The sequence below is a fragment of the Vigna unguiculata genome, chromosome 2, assembly GCF_037176805.1.
Source record: "Vigna unguiculata cultivar grain cowpea cultivar isolate G323 ecotype 2 chromosome 2, ASM3717680v1, whole genome shotgun sequence".
Classification (NCBI taxonomy): Eukaryota; Viridiplantae; Streptophyta; class Magnoliopsida; order Fabales; family Fabaceae; genus Vigna; species Vigna unguiculata.
This window is the reverse complement of record NC_140793.1, coordinates 31,784,134-31,810,144: the sequence shown is the minus strand read 5'-3', so window position 1 is coordinate 31,810,144 and position 26,011 is coordinate 31,784,134. Positions and strand designations below refer to the sequence as shown.

Here is a 26,011-nt window from a genome sequence, read left to right as displayed (position 1 = left end):
AGTGGATGCTATTTCTTCGAGTCGGAGGACATTCTTTCACAGTTAAACTTGTGTTGACTCGAGACAAATATTGTTAGTTTATTGGTCGCTTAAGTTGTAATAAAAAATTGTTTTTAAGTCTAAAGTTTCTCTCAAGCGTGATTGAAAATAGACAAATATCTCTATTTTCATATGGATAAGTTTATTCTTCAAATATAAAAGTATATGTAGATTTAATCTGTTTTATTAAAAAAAAATTGATGAACTCTATTAAAAGAAAACTAAATTGATATATTTTAGAAAAATTAAAGCCAAATTTACTAGCATACAAATACAATCATTTTTGTTACGTTTAATCATATTTTAAAATACTCAGTTGCCAATATGACTTTAGAAATTATTTCAATATTACAATGAGTTCTTTTTAAAAATAACCTTGAATATAGCGATTTTGAAGATTAGAGTAGAGTCATACGTTATTCTTAGTAAAAAAAATTAATATTATGTTTGGATTATAAATCTAAAAAACTGAAATAGATATTTAAATTATTTACTAATTTAACTTTTTTTATTTTTTTAAATAATTTACTTGAATAAAATAATTGAAGTATTTTATAATTCAATTTTTTTTATATAAATAAAATTTTATTCAAAATATAATTTTTAAAATAAATTCTAATAAAAATATTAGTTAAATTTAAATATTCAAATATAATTAATTTGTCGTGAATTTTTTTTAACTATATTTTAAATTTTATTTTTAATTATTTTTAATATTTTTTAAAAAATTCTTAAATTTATTTTTAAGTTTTTCATTTAAACAATTCATTTTACTTTGAAAAAGTTTCTAAAATTATCAAATAAATAAATTACTCAGATAAGTTTCATGTTCCAGATTCTATAAAAGTAATTTAAGTCTTCACAATTTCAATTAAGAAATTAGATAATTTAACTTAATCAATGTAATAAGACCCTTAATTTTCTATTTGCACTTCGCAGGGTTCCCTTGCTCCTGCTAAAACTAAACATAAAATCCGAAGAACGCCACTGTAGTCATCGAAAATTTGCGAAGGCAAATAGATTCTATGTTTTCAGCGAAGAGTTAGGTTCCAATTTTCCATTTTGATTGTGGGTGGAGGTAGAGATGATAACCCACTCCAAATTCGTGGATCAGCTCCGAGATTACCATGTTCGATACAAGCGCAACCACTCTGCTCTTACTTTCTTCTCGCCCAAGCCCCATGTCCAAACTCGGTAAACCCTTTTTTCTTTTGTTCTCTTTTAACTTCATAAATTACATTTTGTGCTGGCTTGATATATATTAGTTGAGCAGCCTCTGGTGCACGCAAGGAGAATTGCATGATGTTCTTCAATGTTCAATTTTAGTTGACCATGATGCATGATAATTGTCATTAGAAGTGTTTTACCCTTTCTTATTGATATTTACATGATACTGCAATCTTTGTTGCAAAACTGGAAACTTTTTAAAAAGGAAAAAAAGTGTTTGAATTGGGTACCATGTATTTCGGATTTTGGAATTCTCTTTTGCTAAGATATACTGAACGATACATAACATTGATCGATGAACACCGATTCATAGTTTAGTTTGATATGATGGGTATAAAGAACTTGCATCATGGTGTAGAGTGGCAGGCAATATAGCCAGTATATAATAATTATGTAATGTCAACGATGGCAAGCCCTCTGACTGATGGACCTGGAAAATTTGGGCAGTGGAGGCAAGATAATTTCTTTTACTTTAGATGAAAAAAAGATAGTTTGATGAAAATTGATGAAAATTGACACGTGTCAAAGTTAAAAACCTTGAGGCATACATGAAAACCTAACTCTGCAGTAGCATTGAAAATGGAAAAGTATGGATATCATAGATGTGATATTGAGGCTCTCGTGCTCTCGTGTCTCCCTCTTTCATTAAATACTGTAATATTTTCGATTTCTTCAGTGCTAACTGCTAGATATGAAATCCTATAAAACCCCTGGAGATCAAATACACCAAAATTGATACGCTTATTAGATATTGATACGCATGTTACACCTTAATATCTATATCTATGGAATAGGACTTGTGGTGTGATGACTTCTTTGTATCTTTTTACGCTATAGTAAATATTATGGTATGGTATTGAACCTTGGCTTCTTTGAATATGACTAATGATCTTTTATGACATTTTTCCATGGTTGGGGAAGAGTATGTATTTTTTTTCTTTTTGTGGTACGTTCATTATGCAAAAGAATATACTTTGGGACGAGCAACAGAAATTTATGTAATTATGGATTTTTTTATGATCAATTTTATTTTTTTATAATCTTCCGCCGGTATAACTATGTACTAATGATAAATTATTAAATATTTTGAATTTATACGAATTTTTTTACGTCATGTTAAAATATCTAGGCTCTATCATATTTTGGGCTTTTAAGAATATCTCTTATTCTTGCATTGTGCTGTATTGTATGGTTGTACCCATGCTTTATTAAGTATCACGGTGTTGGTCTTGACCATTTCCATTCCCTTTAAAAAAGGTTGAATTTGATCACAACATATAAACATAGATCACAAATTAAGTTCCTTCCTGTCTTAGTTAAGGTGCATTACTTTTGCAGCAAGTTAGACAACTTTACCAGTTGAAGATTTTGATGTTATAGATTTAAACTGTGCTGGAGCCATAACTCTTGGTTATTGGATAAATAGATACGATGGATTTGCAAATGAGTTATGGTCATCCTTGATAATTACCTTAATCAAGTGCATATTCAATAAATGTTCTGCAGATGAGGGATTATGCAAGTGCTTGATTCAGTAAGCTTATTTTGATAAGCCTAGTTGAAGCTTATTGAAACAAGTTGACTTGCAAAAAAGTCGTAAGTCACTTAATAAGTTAAACAAAAGACCTTCAATTTTCATAGCACAAGTTTATTTTCTATATCCAAATAGGTTTTGCAAAACCTCTTCCATGTTCCAAATGCTACTATATTGTGGATAATAATGCATTGAAGTGGTCATGGGTCAAATCCATTATGCTACAGTTAAGTACCTTTGCTTTTATGCTAGTTTGTGAAATTGATACCGAATCAGTTCAGTTGTCTTGCGTAATCTTAGGATATAAAATGTATTCCTTGATTAATGTCTTGGTCATACAATATTTTTATTCATTTGTATTTGGTTTGATTTGTTGATGATAATATTACAATGTGTTTAAAGATAGACTTGAAATATAAAGAAACCTGAATTGTATTTTTGATTTGTGTTTACATTGATATTTAGTTAAGGGAATAGAAAGTGAATAAAAGGTATACAAATAAACTGAGGCAGTAGCCTGATGAACTAGTGGATCTTTTGTAAGAGAGATCCAAAGACCTAATGAGCACAAAACAAAACAGTAAGAGCCAAACAATAATAAATCTGTCAACAAACAAAACCCGAGAAGCAGTGTAGAAGAGGCATCTGCAACATGAGATGAATATCATGACGAAATAATGATGAAATTACAGTAAAACACCATATACTATAGTGCTTGGAAGCAGAGTAGTGATGTGATAGATCATGAAGGATGTCACCACTCCGATACCTTATTCATCTTTTTTCTTCTCCCACCCTATTTTGATATATTCTTACTCTCATTCTTCTTGCTCTCTTCTCATTGTTTCAAATCTCACAAACTTCATGCTCTCATCATTTGATTTAAAAGGAGCAATTACCCCCCATTCATTAAAAAAAGTCCCTAGTTGGCGCTCTTTGAGGTAAGGTTGTTTGAAATGTGCCTTCGAATTTAATTTTGAATGAGTCAATTATTAAATTAATAAGAATGTTATCTTGTTTGTAGTTGTTAGTGGATTTGCTCGTTTTAGATTTCATTATTCAGCTATCCGTAGCAGCTCCTAAAATAATAGTGCAAGAATTTTATAAGTTATTTTAGAGTATTTTGATGAAACCAACTGGTATAGAAAGATGGTCTGAAATTTATTCAATTAAAGTGACACTGAGTTACAACAAAGTTACACCAGAACAGAGTGAAATTAAGTGAGTAAAAAGGTTCTCTTCCAAGATTGTTGAGAGGTTGGTCTCTCCCTGCACAACCATTTCCTATCTGTTCCCCCTTCGTTTTTCCCCCTATCCCATTTTTTTTTCTCCCCTGACTAATAACTGCTTAAGGCCTGCTCCTAACCATAAATGCTTAGAGTAATTAATAACTGCTAGAACAATTCAGTCCTACTAAAGAAATCAAAATTCTGGCTCTCATCTTATATACGTTATCTTGTTTTTAGTTGTTAGCGGATTAGTTAGTTGATTTTGTTATCCAATTATCAGTAGCAACTCATAAAATCATGAAGCGAGATTTTTATTCAATTATTTAAGTGTATTTAAATACAACCTTGATTCAATAAAAGTTGTACACTTCTGCAATTGAAAATATTTTATATTGTTTCCTTGCTCAATTGTTTTTCTTTTATCCATGAACAAAAACCAACAAGACTCGACCTATAAATCTATAGAAATTGTGGGTTTTTGAATGGGTTCCTCAAAACACTAAATCTTACAAATCGGAGATTTTTTGTTAATCTCTTTGTTTCTTGCTCATTGTGTTTAGATTCATCAGAAAACATCGGAGGTTGCCCCTCCTGACAATATTGGAAGGGACTGAGTCAGTTCCCCATAGTTGTGAGTTGGTAATTTACCTAGTAGCAAGTCAATTGTTATTTTTTAGGAGAAACAATAAATTTTAAAAATAGTTTCTTTTTATGATTATAATTTTTATGAGCATTTGACAATGAAAGCAAATATAAGATTTATTTAATTATTTATCTATTTTTATGTTCAGTTTGATTTATCATTGTTCTTCTTATGCATGGTAAATATGGATTTAAACTTTTCATTGTGGGTGTTATGGTATGTAGTTTATGATGGGTTTCGTACCTATAGTTACTATGATAACCTTTTGTTGCAACGAAAGAGATAATGCAACCTGTGAGTTGAATACTCGTAGTCCTTGTAAGTTCCGTTTACTGCAAACTAAAAGAGAATGCAGACTATGAGCTTACTGCCCGGAGTTCTATAAATACCTGTTTGCAGCAATATATTGCAGTTTTTAGTACACGGATAATGAATAGAAAGGAAGTCTTTATTTTGAGATGTAGATGATCCTACTATTAGGTGTGTTAATGATGTAATCATGATGTTTTGAGAGACAGTAATAATTAGTATGTTTGAACTATGATTTCTAGATGAATAATTTATGTATATCTAGATCTCCAAGGCCGTGTACGGTTGCATGGTTTCACAGGTAACTCGGTATATAGATTGCCCTATTTTTCAGGAGAGACTTTCTCCGATTTTTTATATTCTTGTTTGTTTATTTTTCTCTTTTGATGTTGTGTTACTTGAAGCTTGGCCATACTAAGGGGGAACCATGGTTATGTGTGGGTCACAGTCCAGGGGTCTATAAACCTTAATACAAAAGAAATTATAAACTAATATTTTTAGATGCATTATGGCGGTCAAACTTGGAGTTAAGTCATATATTTGGAATTTGGGTCTAGGTCCTGGTATCCTTTTACATCAAATATATTATTACCTTCTAAAATGTAAATAAAAATCATGGAACGTGACTCATGCATCTATACTTGACATTTCTCTTGCTTTGTTGCATTGCAGGGGTGATGTTGCTGAGGCGATTTTTTTTGCTTTACTATTCTCCGTGCTTGTTGTCTCATCCCTCACGACCCTTTATTTGAGGCACTTTTGGCTTTTTGGGGTTGTCATATGCTTCAATATATTTCTTCCAGCCCGGTTAAGAATGACTAGGCAAACATTGGCAAGGAACAGGGAAAGAAGACTGCCATTGTCCATATGAGAACTTCTTGGCGTGTAATTAATTTGGTCTTTCGTGAATACTCAGGGTACGAAGTGAATTTGTGGTACACTTGTTGCACTAGTAATGTACATAATACTGAGCCCAGTCAAGTCAAGAGGCACAACAATTTTCTTGCTTTGTCTCTTAATTTGCTTTTAGATTTTCATCAAGGAATTCCTGACAGGATTATCTGCAGTGTTTCTAAATACATTGTAGCTTTGGCTGCGTAGAGTTGTATAACTTGCAAATGTAAATAGTCATAGTTGATGAAGAAATATAAAAGAAATTTTCTCTCTGGAAATTGCAGGCTAGTTCTCCATGCAAAATGTTTGTGTCTGTCCTTGTCATAGGCTTTAAATAGTTTTTATTTCCTCTGTAATATTATTAGACTAGATAGACTTTTAAGGGTTCTTCTCCTTTTCATCGGATGGTGATTCACACTAATAGAGGCCTTCTATCTTTATCATTAAGATTCAAATGTCTTTTATTAGTTTTGATCTATGTCAGTTTTCAGTAATACCTATTAGTATTTATTTACTGATGAGGTAACATACATCTATACAAAATGACAGTACAGATAATTTATAAAGATTGAAATGTATAATTTTCTATGATAGCAGAGCTCAAAAATGTATTTATCTTTTAGATATTATAAAGAAAGACCTGGTGGTGGGAAGCATATAATTGTTTTTTCTTTTTACTTTATAAAAGGTTAGAAGGGTGATTGTATGTTGGAACAGAAAACATAATTATATCCTCTTTAGTCAGAGTGTGATGGTCATATTGGAAATTTTACGTCTTGTATGTTTGTTTGTGACAGAAATAGGAGTTGAATTGATTAAGCAGACATAGGAAAATCCAAAAGAAATGCATCTTTGGTTGACCATATTTTGTGATATATAGATAGTAAGTGGCTAAGTGCTGTCATGGTCCCCCACGGTTCCATCTTGTGCCACCTTTAGGCATTGCTCTAGGTATCGAATATCATGAGCAAGAGAGGAATGAAAAAAAGTTGCAAAAATATAATGAATCACAAATTTGTGGTTTCATTAGGTACCTCACATCACAGGTCACATTATTGCTCTAAAATAATGAGTGTGGCCCTCATTCAGATCTTCCTTATGTGTTTAGGTGCTTCTTTTGGATAATAGTTCAGTATCAACGATGCTCAACAATTATTGCTGCAACAACAACAACACTGTCTTTCTTTTCTTTTCTCTCTCATGAATCATAACCCAAATGCCTATATACCAGAAAGAATAATACAATCGGTTATTATAATTTGTAGCTATTTCATTGCATGTTACTTCCTTTTCAAAATCTTCACTCATCCAATCTTATAAAATAATCTTAGGATTTTCAGGTGATGTTATGTGCTCAGAAGCTGCAATAGAGTTAACACAAGTTTTGGAAATTCCTTTTTTCAAAAGTATTTTTCTTTTAAAATGATGCAAACTAAACTGTTTGTAGCTAGAAGTGGGTTTGCTCTGGAAGCAGGTTATGGCTTTTATGACACAAACATGACAGATATATATATATATATATATATATATATATATATATATATATATATATATATATATATATATATATATATATATATATATATATATATATATATAGTCTTATGCATGTGCAATCATTGTTCATGAATTGTTTTGCTGTTATAACACCAGGATTCAGAGTTACTAGATTTTGGTCAAACTTAATTAACCCTAAAAATTTAGATTATAATAAGAGTTATTTCTATTTTCTATGCAACATTTTAGTTATATTATTAGTGAATGTGAGATCCTACCATAAATTTTTTAATTACGAGTTAAACATTACATATACAAAGTTCTTAAAATTAGACATTTTTTAGTAGTTTGATGATAAATCAACATCTCAAAAACCAGTCATCCTATAATAAAATCAGTGAACCTCAAATATTCGTTTGCGAGGTAAAAATGTGGATTTCCTATATTATTATATTTTTCATTATTAGTCAATAACGTAATTATTGTTGTTGTTTAGATAGATAGATAAAAAGATTAAGAGTTTATAATAAGTTATGTACGTATATCTGATTTTAATCGTCTAAATTCATGCTATTATCTCCCGGTAATAAAAATCTAATTTAATATGAAATGCAATTCAAATTCCATTTACTGATATATTAAACAAATAAATATATGTAGTTTTAACCTTATAATTTAAATGATTAAAATTATACCTCTTATCTGAGTCTATATTGGCAGAATTTTGGTTGCCATACTCGCACCTTCCTAATACACAACAAATTTGCATAATTTGTTTTGTTTAATTTAAAGTCATATTGGCATTAAACAGAGATTGAACTCTTTATTTGTTCCGTAAGATCCAATGCTATTCCGTTTTTGGGTTTGAAGAAATAACATTTGAATATCTTATCTAAGTGGTGCTTGCTTTCATTTCATAGCATATATCCTGAAATTCGTTTACTATATGCAGAAACTCGGTGATAATGATAAGCTATCTACCCCACCAACAACAAAAAACCAGACCTAAGCCAAACCATTATATTCCTTAACCTACCTATATATTCACATATATATAAATTGATGTCGTATTCATCACTCATGCATGGGAAATATAATTGATTATTCATTATATTTGTTGATTGAAGAGCTATAGTAATTCCACCAAGTTTAAACAAAGTGATGAATACATATATATTATTAGTTTAAGGATTGTATTTGTCTTATCTTAAGAAAGTTGAACACAAAAAAAAAAAAAAAACATAAATTTGTTATGTTTGTGTTGAAAATAGTGTAATTTCTTATGAGTTAGATTTATAATTATTTAATATCTTTTCGATAATTTTTTATGTGATTAAGTATCTGTGATTTAATTCGAGAAGCCGTAGCTCATCATGTCTTGTTAATCTTAACTTAAAAGACGTTTTTATCCAACTGCAGAAACTTGTGTGTGAAGACTTATATTTGGAATTGATTCATTGAATGGTGGTTGTAATTGTTTAGGGTTTAGGCACAAATATTTATATTTATATATTGGATGAACAAAAGCATGAAGACGTAAGTGGGGACTATATATATATATATTTGACGAGACAGTAGCCGAAAGAAAAAGTGTATCACTTCTCATCTTCATCACAATTTTAATACCATGTTACTGTAGAAATTTTAGGTTTAATTTAACATTAAAAAATTAATTGAATAAAACAAAATTTGCATTTTTTTTTAATCATAAATATGAATTTTCATTGTGAATCCCAGTATTTGAGAGTATAATTGTTACGCGTAAACTTCAATTCATGATCAGGAATATTGTTTGCATTCTCGGAGACGAAGAAAGATTAGGTTCATTAATGTGATGGGTGTGCAACATTAACTGCTCCATCATTTCTACACTGTGACACAAAATCTAATGCCTCATACGGTAGAGAGGTGGAGGACGGAATTAATTTTGTTGCTTTTCTTTTATTTTATCATTTTTTTATTCATAGCATTTATTTTATTATCCTTTACTTATATTTTTCTTTTCATGTTAAATCAATCAAAATATTTTCTTATTCTTTTTAGTTGTTTTAAATAGAAATATAAAAAATAAAGTGTTAAAAAGAAAAAAAGGAAAAAAGTTTTAAAAAATGAAATTATTTAGATGAAATGAAATCGATGAAAAAATGAGAAAAAATAGTTTTTTTATTGATAATATTTTTTTAATAATTTAGTATTATAATAGAAAAAGATAAACACCCATAACTAATTATTATTGTATAATAATAAATTATATACGCAAACGTATAAAAAATTATGTATGTGAACAATTTTGTTGTTGTCCTTCTTCTCCTTCAAAATCACATAAACTACATAAAGTGTGGTTTTTCTTTCCTTCCCTAATTATATTTTTATTGTTATGTCTTTATTATTATTAATTTGTTTTTTCTTATTTGGGTTTAAGTTTTGGGTCCAATGAAAATAACGATGATATGTTAATTAAATATTTATTTTTATATTTTCAAAGATTATAGCATAAATTTGATTTAAACAGTTCAACATATATTTATCAACTAATGTCAAGTGCAATTTTTCAGTTCACATCAAATAAATTATTTTTAGTTAATGTGATTTCGAATTTTTTCATGAATGATAGTTATTTTTTCAATCAAAGTTAGTAAGGATTTTTTTTTCTACTAATATAGATAAAACTATTTTTCTGTATTATGTTAACAAAGTTTTTTTTATTATACCAATAAAAGACTTTTTTCAATAGATGTAATATTAAAATTTTATTAATAAAAATTGATAACGATGTTTATCAATAGATATTATTGAAAATATTTATTTATCAATATAAATCTATTTCTTGATTAATCTGCATTGTTATTTTCTTAATTATTGTTAAATGAGACTATTGTCTTCCATATGTCAACTGTATTTTTTTTTTTGTAAAGTCACTTGAAGTTAGTTTAAATTTACGTTTGCATGATTTTCTTTATCAGAAGTTTGAATGCTATTTGGTTGTATTTTTTTTTTATATTTCATCATAATCTTTTATTCAAATAAAAAATTAAAGTGATAATGTGAATAGTGATATTCAAATAAAATGAAAATAATTCAAAATAATATCAAAATAGAAGATTAAGGACAGCTAGAAGATACTCTGCCACAAGTGGGTCCGTACGACCATATAATTTTTCATTCCATGTTTGTATTCTTTGAAGAAATACAGAAGATTAATTAAAACAAATAGACCACAATTATTTACCCAATTATCCAAACATGAACTATTTATATATGAAAAGAAATAATGAATTTTGCGGTTATTACTTTAGTAGTCGTATCTAAAGTAGGTTTTAATTAGTGGATAATATAAAAATATTTACACCAATACATTGTTTCAATTAAACTCTAAATCTATACTATTCAAACATCATACACGGTTTTAATTTAATAATTAAATCAAAATAAACATAAGTGTATATGTACTAGAGATATTATATTTTGAAGAAAAAAAATTATAATATAAATTAAATATACAAGACCTTCTAAACTGGAAACACATTATGAAGATAAATTGAGTAAAATAATCATTCATATAATATTATTTGTCAAAAGTTAATTTATTGTTGCTATATCATGTCGATGAAATTTAGCATAAAGAAGATAAGGTTTAATTACTCTTTTATTCAAAAATATTAAATTGGTTTTCTTATTTTTTTAATTTTAATTTGATTTTGATTTTTAAAAATTTGATATAACATGATTCTTTTCGTTAAATTATTTGAAATGGATTAAGAATTTTTCATCAAAATTAAAATTATTGATAAAAATAATTTGTTTTATTAATATAATTAACATAATCATAAAATCAATTTTAATAAAAAAATATTGATTTATTTTAATAAATTTAATGAAAAAAATTAAATTACAATAATTTTAAAAAAAATTAACACTAAATTAAAACTTAAATAAATTTGAGAACTAATTTAAATTTTTGAAAAAAAATAGAAAACAATGAATTAAACCAAAAAATAATAATGAGAAGAATATTTATAACCTCCGAAAGGACATAAAAGTATATGGGCCATAAAATAGAGGATATATTGTTTGAATGGTTAGTTGGTTAGCAATTGACGTAATAAACTGTGGTGAAAGTGTGTGGCAGTAGCATTAATTATAGGGATAAAAAGAGTGGGAGATTAAACATTGATTGTGTAGTTTAATGTGATGTAAAGAATAATGCGCACTTTTGTTTTGAATCATGAAAACTTTGTCTGGAAACATGATAGTGTCTGAACCAAGCAGTATGAAAGAAGGGAAATGGAAAGGTGCATATAGCAAAGGCAAAAGAAAGTATTTAGGTAATCTATGATCCCTTGCTTTTTGTTATCTTTTGAATATGAATCTTAATAAATCCAATACTCGTATAAGTAACGTTGGTATAAGGAGAGTGTATATATATGATGTTTTGTTTTGTTTGGTTTGTGATGAAAAATGGTCAAAGGTTGTGTGCATGAGGGCTATGATGATAGCTGACAATGTGCTTAGGGGATTGTGTGGCCACGTTTAGAGGCAGAGCCGCGCGTGAGCAATGATTGAAGCTTCCCTTGGTTTGCTAAACACACCATCTTCTCTATTCACTGCTCTTTCAACTTTCAACTTTCATCTTTGAACCTTAATTTGTTTCTTTTTGCTTATTTCTTTCGATTCGATTCAATTCACAACACTTCAAACCTTCCTATTGCTAGCTGTTCACTTCTTCTGGTTACTACAACACCAAGTAGACCATGCTTAATAAATCCGTACAGTGTCGTTATGGCACGCGCGTTTGTCCTTTCCCAGCAAAAGGAATATAAATGTCACAGCAAGTATAAATATATATATTTATTGAGATTCTCTTCTGTTTTTCTCTCTGGTTGTAACCAGCCACACGTGGGTTCGCCCTATCTCTTATCATTATTTTCATGATATTTTCTTTGCTTTGACACTCCTCGTATTCATTGCTGGCCCCCTCTGCCCACCACTCTGCGTCTTCATCAGGGACCCAATTGCATCTCAAATCCAACGGACACAAACGCTTTCAAACATCATCATCTGCTCTATGTATATATATGTCACTGCATCACTTCCAAATTCTGCGTTTAATGGAACTGTTTTCTTTCTTTTCTAACCAAAATTAACCACCGCAAAGATTAAGCCAAACACAATCATAAAAGTTACTCTTCAAAAATGTCTCCCTACACTCTACCTAGGGTTATCATTATACTTACTATTATGCCTAATCATGCAGTGTATGTAGTCACCTCGACAAACAGTTTTCGTTTCTTTTCATATTTCTAAGGTTTAATTAGACGGAAAAATGAGATCATACGCGCCTTTGAATTGGTCTTACTTTTCTGTCGATGAGGTTGTTCGGTTAACGGTACCAACTTAATTTTCAGTTCTTATCTTGAGTGGGAACAAAAATTGGGATAAAAAGTAGAAGAAATATTAGAGAAAATAATAAATGGAAAAAGTGACGAAATATATAAAAGTTGCACGAATTTTCTTTCTTGGCGACTCAATTGGGTGTAGATATTTTTTTAATTTGATCAAGAAAAATGATGCCTTCAAAAATTATTAAGCAAATTCATCATTGCTCGTGTGCTTGTTTGTTGAAACACTATAGTTGACTCCGAAATTAAATAAACAGATGAAATATGAAGCTCGTGTTTGTTCCTTCCCGATTAAACAAGTATGTTTTTTGAAAACAAAAATAAGTTGAAAAAGAGAATTAATGCAGAAATTAGTGTTTGTAAAGTTGAAAGGTTGAAAGAATGAAGGTGTGAATAAATTAAGAAAAGGGTTGTTGGTGAATTTTGATTCGTAAATGTCTTCTCATTCACACGTGTGGTCCAGCCACGTGGATGTTTCATGATAGCCCCATGGAAGCAATGATTGGCCATGCTGCCCACCCGCACGAGTGCCTGCTTTCTTTATGCTTTATGCATTATTTCTCTTATCCTTATGATGGGTCTTTTTCCCCTTCATTTTCCTTTTCACTTCCTAACATAATCTAAGTTTATTTGTTTTAAAACTACAAGTTGCAAAAGTATAAGCTTCTAATGCTTAAAATCACCTAAATTTAAACTAATTTTAATAATTGATTATAATAAGGTTTAAATCTTTTAAAACTAAAAGATGGATTACCTTTTCAAAACTTACAACTCATAAACATTTGACCGATAATTTAGGAAAGAACGTTCGTGTTATTTTACGGTTTTTTTATTACTCATTAATATGATTTAGTTTTATCTTATTAATTTGCATAATAAAGTTTTCATTAGAAATATATATTTATTATTATGTGAAGCTTTTAATTTTAACTACAAAAGAGTCATTAAAAGCACTAACATTGTCAAAAGTTAAGAAATTTACTCACGTAAATATTTTTTTATGTTGACAGATTCCAATGTTAAAAAACTACTCAGATATATTTGTCAATAAGTCAACTCAACATAATATCATCTTTAAATCAAAATTTTAACATGGTGTTTAGATAGAAAATTTAACTATTTCTATGAAATTCAAATATACGAATTGTTTTCATCTTAAATTATTTAATTTCTAAAATGCTTTACGGTTTTTTCATTACTCTTTAATTATATTATTTATATAAACATTTTAATTATTACTACGCAAAAATTTCAACTAAAAATAGTCTTGATTTTTATATGTAGATAACTATTTCAACGATCAACCATAAATATGGGCAAAAAACTAAGTATAATTATGTTTATCAAAATTATTAATATTATAAGGCTTAAATATGTTTTTGGTCCCTCAAGTTTCAGCGAAATTTGGAATTAGTTCCTCATCAAAACTTTGACCAATTTAGTTATTCATCTTTCAAAATGCATGAATTTAGTTCTTTTAACCAAATTTTGTTAAGTTTATCTGATGTTTCAAGCGCATTTCATAATAGTATTTAAATTATTTACACTGTTTGACACATTTTTGCTTCAATATTAACTTAAATACTATTATGAAATGTGCTTGAAACGTTAGATAAACTTAACAAAATTTGATTAAAATGACTAAATTCATGCATTTTGAAAGATGAAGGATTAAATTGATATAAAGTTTTGATGAGGGACTAATTCCAAAATTCACTGAAACTTGAGGGACCAAAAACATATTTAACCCATATTATAATATTGATTATACAACAATTTTGAAGAACATGAACTTAAAATAATTTCAATCAATATCAATTCCAATTTTTTTTTAACATTAATTAAACAATATTGATAATGTTGATAAGAAAAAAATCTAAATAATATCATCTAAAAAATAACAATAGTTTATATTGAAAAATAAAAAACACAATGACGATTAAAAACTAACTACAGTCGATTTTATTCTGAAATAAATTTTGATGATATCAATTGAAAAAACACAAAACTAAGTCACATTTTGACCAGAGTTGATTTAATGATGTCTATACCAAAAATAAAATTGAAAAAATTAAAAAAAGAAAAGACATATTTGAAAACGAGAAAGTAGGAAGATTTCAAAAATTTTCTTTTTATGTAAAATTTTAAATGTTATAATTTAAGAAATTATGTTACTCTCATAAATTCTGGTAATTTCAAATTCTTTATATTTTTTTAACCAAAACACATATATTTTAAATTTTCCATGAAAATAAATTATCTTCTAAAACTTTATAATCTAAACACACTATAAGATAATACTATGAACTCTAGTAAGAAACAAGACACTATATTGACTCAAAATTTTATAGATCTTTCTTGTTTATATATTATTAAAGTCATCGTATTTTATCACATTTAAACTCTAACAAAAAAACAACTGTTAATTAATGTCTTAATTATAAATTTTTAAAAAATGTGATGAACTTGATAATATTACCATGGTTAAAGTATTATATAACTCTTTGTGTTATTTGAAAATTTCGAATATATTGCTAAGCTATTTTTTAATCGGGTTCCAAAAAAAAATAGTAAATTCTTGATATCAGTTACTGATGACCTGAACCTACCACAAAATAAAATTTGAGATAAATTTTAAAATTTTGGAGTCTCAATAAAAAGAAAAAAAAAAATACATACTTAAAAGACTCAATTAAAAAAAATAGTTCAAGACTTACTAGTAATTTAACCTGTTAACATATATGTTTAAAGACAGTGAATAATTTATTCATAACTTTAGATTTAATAGTTAGAATTTCAATTTTAAGGAATAATATTGCAAAATGTTATACTCTGTTAACCTACTAAATCCAAATGAACAACTATATCCAACAATTATTACTTGAAGTTTTTTACATCTTGAACACTTTCCATAATTTATCTGGTACTCCGTGTTGTCCTCTCTACATAAAACCAAATAAAACATTTTTGTCTCGAATCTAAGACAAGATTTCGATGGAAAATCTTTGTCTATACTTTTCTTCAGCCAACTCTTTTGGATTAGATAGATTAAATTTCTGAATTTGAATTAATGCACTCCTGTAATATAATTTTCAATACTCACTAGAAAAATTTAATGACTCGACATTAATACTATACAACTTACAAAGTTTACCAACTTGATTAATATATTTTCTTACGGACATATTCATTAAGTTTCATTTATCTTTCAAACTTAACGCATCATCTATTATTATATCAAATAAATTTTATGAAAATACAAAATTATAAGATAATTATGTCTTATAGAAAAATACTTAATTTCATCCACAAAATTTGATATTAAAATATAAGATAATTATACTTTGTTTGAATGCATTTGACCTTTATTGTTAGTAGAAAAGAAAGTAAATAAGATAAATGATTGGTTAAAAGATGAAGAGAAGTTTAAATTTGAAGATTGATGGCAATGAGAATGAAAGAGTAGTTAAGTTAGTATACGTTTGAGAAAGCTTTTGGGTCCATTGGGAGGTGAATTATTTAGTGTGGGTTCCACAAGTGGGCATGAAATTAAAATTGATATGTTAATACTACGTTACTAAGATGTTAGTATAGTGGTATGGTACATGCAGATCCAAATTCATTCACCACGCCGACATCATTAAGCCCGTGATTCCTGCTGTTTACACCATCCAATCACTTTCTTTCAACCACTTCACCATAACTCAAATTTCTATCTTCAATATCAAAATTACCTCTTTAATTACCTTTGTAAATGTATTTGGACATGGATTTAATCTCTATTTTACTGGAGAAAAGTTTAATTCTTATCGATACATTTCACAGTTGAATTTAATTACGTATATTTTTTGTTGGCAATAAATCAGTAGATAAATTACAAGTAGAATTAATGAAGGGTATTTTTATCAGTAATTTATAACTATAATTATTCACAGTAAAATTTACCATTGATAAATTACAATTTGTATTACTAATGATATATCTAACCGCAAATCAGATAAAAAATTTATTGTCAAATCTCAGCGATTTTTTTTAATATATATGGAGAGATGAATGAGACGAGGTAGAGAAAAAAAATAAGTTTTTGACAAAAGAATCTCTTGACAATTTTTTTATAAATAGAAGTAAAGTAGATTAATTTTTTATTTTTTAATAAAAATAATATCTTTTACTAATTTATCAAATTTTGTTAAAAAATATTTATAGTGTATTATTCTCTCTGAAATAAAAAATAAAAATAGGAGGAGGACGAAAGAAAACAGAGACTGATTGATAAGTTACCGGCGACTCTGTGGTGTTTTTTTTTTTTTTTTTTTTCAATACTTTGAAAGCAATATTATTGATATAATCATTGTCTGGGTTTCGTTACCGTTAAAATGTACAAGTTTGTTTTCTTGTAATAATTTTGCATTTGAGATGCTTTGACTGCACTCTTCTAAAATAATTTTTAGACAAAATTTTTTACGAGTTAATTTGTAAAAATTGTTTTATATAACTAAAAAATATTTTAAAGAAGGAGAATTTTTAATATTTGTTTTTCTTTAAGAGTTCATGAAAAAATGTCCAAATATATCTGTATACGACTTTATTCTATTTAATTCAATCCGACTAATCTGATTCTGTTTAACCCAATTTAATCAGGATTTAAATATTGATTTAGGTACCTAACAAATCAAGACGCAATTAACTACTTAAATTAGTGGCTGGTTTGGTTCACAATCAAATCGATCCAACTAAATATAATAATATCATTATAATTTTACTTAAATAAATATTTATGCGACGCAAGGATTAGATTGGGTTAATGTACTATATTTAAATTTTTGAATGATTGATATGTTTATATTTTTATACTTGTGTGATACATATTTTATTTTAATTTTTTTTTTGTTTTGTACACATTTAATTTATTTAATATTCTATTGACATGAATATGATTATTTACTTTTTGTTTTTTAGATATTAATATATTTTATTATTTATAGATTAGTAGTGTCCTTGTAAAGTCGATTGTGTAATACACATTCTTTAAACATAAAAAATGAATGTAGTTTAATAATAATAATAATATTATTATTATTATTATGTAATTTAAATGTTTATTTTCATGATTTGTATATAAATAGTTTTTATATTTCATTCCAAATTATGTGTATATTATTTATTCATGAAATAAAAATAACAATATAATTTGATGTAATTATTTTTTTCTCCGCGTTAATCAGGAGATTTGTGGTGTCTTTTTATATGGGCGCATATTATGTGCCTCGTGAAAATATTTAAAAAATAAGAAATATAACTTGCATTATATAAATAAATCTCTCGTCAAACACTTAAAATGTTGAAATTATTCATAAAAATATCTGGATAGTTTTTACATTATGTTTTGGATAAATATTTCTCTCAAAAACCTCTTCCTTTTGAATTAGTTATTACTTGTTTACCTTTTGGCAATACTTATATTAATTCTATATTCATATATAATTTTGTGACTAAAACATTCATCATGTGTCACGATAACCAAACGATCAACATTAATATTTGGATACCATTTTGTTTTAAATATATAGGTTTTTGCTTTGAAGATTAAATAAGAATTACTTTTATAGATTCTATTATATTGACATTAATACAACATGATTTTTACTTTTGATTTTTTTTTTAATAAAAAGAGATGATTAATCGATATTAGTTGTAATTTTACTCTTACATCGTTTACTATTTCTTATAATAAAAATAACAAATCTAGCAGCTGAATTGAAATTTTTTTATAAATTGAATCAACTTTATACATTTTCATTTATAACTACATACAAGGAGATAACCTTTTTCCATGTTTTTATATTTTATTTTAATTACTTAATTGCTTTTATATAACTTTTCTTTCTGTTGGATTTCTATAACCAACCTCACAGTAAACCACCGACAATTTTTCAATTATTTGCCTTCCAATGGTTTAATAAATATGCATTCAAATGGTAAAATATTTTTTTAAATTGTCATAAAAATACTTAAAGAAATTAAGTATTTTCACAATATTGACCTTACAAGAAATTCTTTATGTGTAATAATTTTTAGCTAAAAGCCAACGTAACTTTATTTTATTATAAAAAATTAATTAATTATTACTTTATTATGTTATATATATATATATATATATATATATATATATATATATATATATATATATATATATATATTTGCAAATCTCAAGTATAAAATTTGTTATAGTAAAATTTATTGTAAGGTATTATGCACTACTGGATTATTATTGGACAATCTAATTTCACAATGAAGATATATATTTTTTTCACAAATCTCATCTTATAAAATAATTTTAATTTTGTAAAATTGGATAAAACTTAAAGTTAGTCCACTCAATTATTCAGAATATAAGTAAGGACCGATAATTATCTAAGTTAAACGAATTTCGATATAAGTTAAAAAAAACTACTAATAAAACTAACAACTATTGCCGATAGAAAATAAAATGTAATATTGAAGAATTAACTTAAAATTACTTAAAATGCTACCCTTAATTTACTTATACAATTTATAATAAAAAAAAAATCCATCTAATTATTTAAGCGGTGGATGCACTTATTAGCAGGACCTTTTAGTTTTATGTTTGGAAAACAATTGAAAGTCATAATGATCACCTGAAAAACCAATCAAAGTCTAGGCCCTTTCGATAATTGTTGAGTATTTTTGAATAAGAGGCTCTTGGTTAAATTTAATCAAACTGTAATATTATTAAAAAATTCTAACGAACAATAAGAAAAGCACTGAAAACAATTCATTAAAAAACATGGGATGGGATTCATATTTCGCCTCAAGACACATCTAAATATTTTCTCCCTCTTTTATTTTGAAAATAGTTTTCAGAGGTAATTAATTTTAGGGTTAAATATATTTTTATAAATTTTGAAATTAGTTCATTTTAAAACTTTGAACCAATTTAATCATTCATCTTTTCAAATACGTGGATTTAGTCCTTTTGATCAAATTTTATTAAATTTATTTGACATTTCAAATGTGTTTCATAATAGTATTTGACTTAATATTAAAACAAAAATATGTCAAATAATATAAATAACTCAAATATAATTTCGAAATACGTACGAAACATCAAATAAATATAATAAAATTTGATTAAAAAAAATAAATTCACGTATTTAAAAAATAAAGAACTAAATTGGTTCAAAGTTTCAAAATAAACTGATTTTAAGATTTAACAAAAATTAAAGAATCACAAACATATTTAATTCTCAATTTTACCGTATCTTGAAAACAGTGTGTTTTAAAAAAGCTAAAGTAAAAAAAAAAAAAAGTGTAGAGATATTTGTATCTAGGTGTAGCACCACGTTTTCACGAGTCTAAAAATACTTAAAAAGAAAAAATAGATTAAACATATTTTGAATTGGATGTATTTGAAAAAGAGGAGCATGTTCTCTGCCTAACAAGTTAAGAGAAGAAGATATCACTTTCAACTTTTTTTTGAGCAAGGCGTTTGGAAAAGAAGCGAAAGAAAAGAAGAAAGAAGAAAGAAGAAAGAAGAGAAGAGGGAGTGAAAGAGAAGCAGAAAGGAAAAGACAAAGTATTGATTAATCCCTGCATGCCTGGAAGAAGGTCTCTCCCAAAAGCAACAGTGGTTAGTACTTGGTAGGGTGGGTTAGCCTAAAGTATAATGGAACAGAAGAAAGGTAGCACATAGATTTTTTTTTCTTTAAATAAATTAAAAGTAGAATGATGAGTTAATGAAATATAATTAAAGCATAAACAAGATTAAAATCGTAAAGCTTACTGTTTTCCAAAGTGTAAAGCCAATTTGCTGCTTCCTACTTTCCGCTGTTTTCGCTTAAAGTCAGAAGAGAAGCTTATAAAAGCACCCTATTGGCTTCACGCTCTCATTAGCTCCATTTTCCATTCCTTTCCTCATTTTATTACGCCATAAAATGCAAAACCTTTTCTAGTTTTTTTCTCTTTTCTTTTCTTTTCTTATACCAACCAAAACTGCACACAACACCAACATAACACACCGCAAGTACTCTATTTTTTTTTGGCTTAAAACACACACCCACACCACACACACAACAAAGAAAGAGAGAGAAAGATTAGAAAGATCAGAATCCATGTCTGACTCGCATCTAACTTTCTACTCTCCTTCGTCCATTCTTCCTCTTCTCCCAATCTTCTTCTTCGTCTTCTTCATTCTTATCAAAAGAAAACAAACCAAACCCAGGCTCAATCTCCCCCCCGGTAACATGGGTTGGCCATTCCTCGGTGAAACCATTGGGTATTTGAAGCCTTATTCTGCTACCACAATAGGGGAATTCATGGAGCAGCACATAGCAAGGTAAATAAATTACTTACCCACCACCAATCGCTCCAAAACTAAAAAAGCTTGAATATTTTTGTATAATGAACATGATGGCAATGTTTGTTTTCAGGTACGGTACAATTTACAAGTCGAAGCTATTTGGGGAGCCAGCAATAGTGTCAGCAGACGCAGGACTCAACAGGTTCATTCTACAGAACGAGGGGAAGCTGTTCGAGTGCAGCTACCCCAGAAGCATTGGTGGAATACTCGGGAAATGGTCCATGTTGGTCTTAGTTGGCGACATGCACAGAGACATGCGGGTTATATCACTCAACTTTCTGAGCCACGCCAGGCTCAGAACCCACCTCTTGAAAGAGGTGGAGAAACACACCCTCTTGGTTCTAAACTCTTGGAACCAAAATTGCACATTCTCGGCCCAGGATGAAGCCAAGAAGGTACTTTTTGTTTCACCTTCAATCTCATGTTTTTTCATGTCTGTGTCACTCTCAATTGGCTTTTTTGCAAATCGCAGTTCACCTTCAATCTCATGGCCAAGCATATCATGAGCATGGATCCTGGGGAAATCGAGACAGAGCAACTCAAGAAAGAGTATGTCACTTTCATGAAAGGGGTGGTATCCGCGCCATTGAATCTACCTGGAACTGCATACCGAAAGGCGTTAAAGGTATCAATAACAATAATAAATATAATAAAAAATTGTTTCATTTTTTGGTGATTTTTTTAATCCTGTGATGTCTGTCCATGTTTCTCAGTCTAGGTCCACCATACTGAAGTTCATAGAGGGGAAAATGGAAGAGAGAGTGAAGAGAATCCAAGAGGGAAACGAGGGTTTGGAGGAAGACGATCTTCTGAACTGGGTTTTGAAGCACTCGAATCTCTCGACCGAACAGATTCTGGACTTGATTCTTAGCTTGCTCTTCGCCGGCCACGAAACTTCGTCGGTAGCCATAGCTCTAGCCATTTACTTTTTGCCCGGTTGTCCTCAAGCTATGCAACAGTTAAGGGTAAGCAAGTACAACCATGACGCCACGTCCAACAGTATCTATCGACACTTTTCTCACCCTGTCCACCTTCTCACACATACTTTACTTTCGATAATTACCTTTTTTTTTTTTTCACTTTTGTGCAAAATAAACAGGAAGAACACAGTGAAATTGCCAGAGCCAAGAAACAAGCAGGGGAAGTGGAACTCACATGGGACGATTACAAACGCATGGAATTCACTCATTGTGTAAGTGAATGTTTTTACAGTACTACTACACAACTCAGCAGTTGCAACAGAACGGCATTATTATTATAAGTACATTTGATAACACAAAAGTTTATAACACAAGCAAAATATAAGATTTGAGTAAAGCAGTTATGAAATTGTCTGTTATATTCTGTGAAGGTTGTGAACGAGACACTGAGGTTGGGAAATGTTGTGAGGTTTCTCCACAGGAAGGCTCTGAAAGACGTGAATTATAAAGGTAGGGAATTTGTGTATTTGTTTGGTAGAAAGATGAAAAATTGTGATGGTTTAGGTGTTATGGTAAAGGGAAATTAAAGTGGGCGGAAATGGAATTGAAAATGGTGTGTGTGTGTGTATGTGTTTGAAAGGTTATGACATTCCATGTGGGTGGAAAGTCCTTCCGGTGATTGCAGCCGTGCATCTGGATCCTTCACTTTTTGACCAACCTCAACACTTCAATCCATGGAGATGGCAGGTCAGTTCTACTTATAACTATGGACAGCACGCGTTGTATAATTATTGTGCACCCCTTTTCTTCTTTTCTTCATCTTCTTCTTTTTCTTCAAAAGCCAATGCTTCATATAAAAAAATACATATATTAGGAAAAGGGTAAATAAAGGAAATAAGCAGAGGTCCCCAAGCACTTGAATCGGTCCTTGCGGTGGATGCCCACATGCAATCACTGCCTCACTGGCTCAATTTTTTTTTTTTTTTGGTGGGGTGAGAACAAAATTTAGTTGAAGTTGGGGGTGGGGATTTTGCCCAAAATGTGACCCCGTAATAGTTGCATGTGGTTTTCTAGTCGTAGCCCAATTAGCTGGGTGAGTTATCTTCCTTTCCAGAACAGAAACAGGTTTTTACGTTGGGCGCTTCTGAATCGGACCCAACATAACGTACAGAGGTTGTACGGTTTGACAAAATAGAAAAAGAAAATAAGGCTTCATTTCATGTCATCCCTTAGATCATTCTAGTTGACTTCCTCCAAACCCCGAACACTTAACTACCTATATATACCCTATACTTCATAGCTAATTAATCACCACCTCCTTCCCAATTCCCATTACTTATCGCCAAAGCACATGCTTCTAAAGTTGTAACCTAATCACCTACGGTAGTCCCCCCTAAGGGAAGGTCAAGATTAGGATTATTAATTAATTAATTAATTGATTAAATAATTAATGCATACGATGATTTATAAAGAAGAAAACGTAGGACATACTAGATATAGATATAGATATGGTAGTTTTATGGGTAGGCAGCGTGGGGGTTATTTTTGAGTTATGGTGATGCTTAGGGGGGTAAGAAATGATGAAGTGGGTCCATCCATGCAGCATGCATGTATTCATCCATCCATCTGCATCCTTTAAGTTAAGGGTAACAGGAAGGTGATGGTGGGTTGAGAATTGAGAATTGAGATGATGAAGTGTCATGATCGGCGAAGGGGATGTTGTGAACAGTACGGAGGTGGGTCCCGATGGATGCGATGGATGATGATGAGCATGGGTGTTTTGTGAACGTGTGGGCAGGTCCTGAGGTTCCAGATCATTAATGCCCATGTGGAACTGGGCCCCATACCTGCACGTGCATCTCTGCTTTTCCTTTTCACAACCTGGTCCTTCCTCCCTTTTCTCATCTCAATTCATTCATTCATTCAACCGAAATAAAAATTAAATAAAATAAAATTCAAGTTAACAATTATTTTTCCTCGGATTTATTAATGTGGTTTTTCGTTTTTCGCATGATTCGTGTTAGCAACTGGATATTGTATTGATTGATGTTGGTGGTGCAGAACAATGGCGGTCGTGGTGGAAGTTGTCCAAGCAAGAACGCGGCAAACAATAACTTTCTGCCGTTCGGAGGAGGTTCACGGCTGTGCGCGGGATCGGAGTTAGCGAAGCTTGAAATGGCGGTTTTCATCCATCATCTCATCCTCAACTACCACTGGGAATTGGCCGAAACAGATCAGGCTTTTGCCTACCCTTTCGTGGACTTCCCAAAGGGCCTACCCATTAGAGTCCAAGCCCATTCCCTCATTTGAGCCATAACTTACTTAGTTCACCACCCAATATAAAAAAAAAAAGTAACTCCAACCAACCTAGCCCATCCAAAATTCAATCTCAACTACGTGAACAAGAGTTTGGTAGAGTTTGGTTTGGTTTGGTTTGGTTTCATGAGATTAAAAGAGTTCCTACTTTCTCTGTGGCGTAGGAAGGGAAGACAAATATTAAGTACAATTGTACAAAGACAGGGATTAGGACCACTTCTTCCCTTCTCTTTTCTCTTCTCTTCTCTTCTCCTTCCCTCTCTAGCCTGTACTAGATTTTTACTTCCCACTCACTCACATTGTACATTTTATATATTCCCCCACCACCACTCAATATTTATTCTTTTTTTTTCTTATTTTCCCACTATTGTAATCTACCACCTTTTCTTACTATATATATAATATATATATAATCCCGATTATCTTTTCTGTAAAAATCCATCCATATTACGTTCTGTTGCTTTCCTTTACGCCAACGCATTTCGTACGTCCCCAACATCACCCCGTGCAGGACACAATTATGGAATATGTTGTTCACCTTTCAATCCAACGTTGTTTATCACATTATTCTATCTTCACACACGCCTTGCAGATTGCTCTTTTAAAATAATTTTCAAACCAGAAAGATACCACGCATTAATGCCGGGAGTTGTTTCTTTTATTGGTTTCACATACGCTGTGTGTAATACTTTATCATTTTTTTTTCCTTGTGTTGGGTCAAAGAAGGAGAGGTTTGCAATCTGGGAGGCAGATTCATTTGTTGTTGGGTGTGTAGTGGCTATAAATGTTGAGTACTGCAACGAATCATAAACCAGAACCAAAATAAGATGTGAATCGGTTCTTTATGCAAGAGGTGTGTGTGAGAAAGCATGCACGATTTGTTGAGTTTGGTGTAACGTGGTGAATTGAGAGGACATGGAAAGAGTAATTGGTGAAGGACCCACTCCAGGCTCTTCCATTCACCAGCATTCGGAATGTCTCCTATTTCTTGAGTTTTTTCTTCAACTATTAATTATTATTAGAAAATTATAAAATTTACCCTCCATGCCTTAATCGTAAATAGTGGTAAATGAGAGGGTTATGTTTGGCATTTAGCGTGATTGTTGTTAGGTTAAGTTTCGCTTTCTGATCGCAGTGATGTATCTTTTCAGAAGCAGTGGCCTACGGAACTGCACGTTAATATTACGGAGAGTCACAGAAAAAAGTTTAGAAGGGTTGGGACTAAGGACACTACGTACCAACCGTCTTCTTCAACTATACACATATAAAAAGCCAAAAATTGGCTGTTTCGTGCGTCTAAGTTTGAGGCTGAACAACAGTTATGAAGTGCAGAAAAAAGGTTGAGAGTATTTGTATTATAATGAGGTTTCGAAAAATATGGAGCCTAACAACAGGAACATGGGCATGAGCATCAATAATTATGCAACCGAGAAAACAACCATTGCTTGGATCCAAATCAAAACAAATATTTGCTTCACCGACAAATCCAACCTCTCCTGGTCCCGGGGATCGATAACGAATCAAATTACAGATACACCACTACGAAGTTTCATATATATATATATATATATATATGTTTTTTTGCAAGTTAGTTATTTTCTGTTGGCCGATTATTTGATTGTAT

General features: G+C 29.8%; 2 protein-coding genes across 2 annotated transcripts; both read left to right on the top strand.

Moving 5' to 3' along the window:
* The first annotated feature begins 959 nt into the window (after positions 1–959).
* Positions 960–6,081, top strand: LOC114173001 (uncharacterized). The gene is made up of 2 exons (XM_028057183.2): positions 960–1,233; positions 5,654–6,081. Exons 1-2 carry the CDS (start codon positions 1,124–1,126, stop codon positions 5,850–5,852), a joined length of 309 nt encoding a protein of 102 aa, XP_027912984.1. The 5' UTR covers positions 960–1,123; the 3' UTR covers positions 5,853–6,081.
* A 14,599-nt stretch (positions 6,082–20,680) lies between these two features.
* DWF4 (Cytochrome P450 superfamily protein) lies at positions 20,681–24,824 on the top strand. Its single transcript, XM_028051162.2, has 8 exons — positions 20,681–21,127; positions 21,222–21,546; positions 21,624–21,776; positions 21,865–22,116; positions 22,251–22,343; positions 22,503–22,581; positions 22,712–22,818; positions 24,133–24,824. The coding sequence occupies exons 1-8, from the start codon at positions 20,904–20,906 to the stop codon at positions 24,379–24,381; spliced, it is 1,482 nt and encodes a 493-aa protein (XP_027906963.1). The 5' UTR covers positions 20,681–20,903; the 3' UTR covers positions 24,382–24,824.
* Positions 24,825–26,011: the final 1,187 nt, after the last annotated feature.

What these genes read in the sequence shown, in the direction of transcription:
- LOC114173001 (XM_028057183.2), top strand. Translation starts at nt 1,124, where the DNA reads ATGATAACCCACTCCAAATTCGTGGATCAGCTCCGAGATTACCATGTT. An exon ending in AAGCCCCATGTCCAAACTCG is followed by an intron (nt 1,234 to 5,653) that starts GTAAACCCTTTT and finishes GTTGCATTGCAG; the next exon opens with GGGTGATGTTGCTGAGGCGA.
- DWF4 (XM_028051162.2), top strand. Translation starts at nt 20,904, where the DNA reads ATGTCTGACTCGCATCTAACTTTCTACTCTCCTTCGTCCATTCTTCCT. An exon ending in GCATGGAATTCACTCATTGT is followed by an intron (nt 22,344 to 22,502) that starts GTAAGTGAATGT and finishes TATTCTGTGAAG; the next exon opens with GTTGTGAACGAGACACTGAG. An exon ending in TCAATCCATGGAGATGGCAG is followed by an intron (nt 22,819 to 24,132) that starts GTCAGTTCTACT and finishes TTGGTGGTGCAG; the next exon opens with AACAATGGCGGTCGTGGTGG.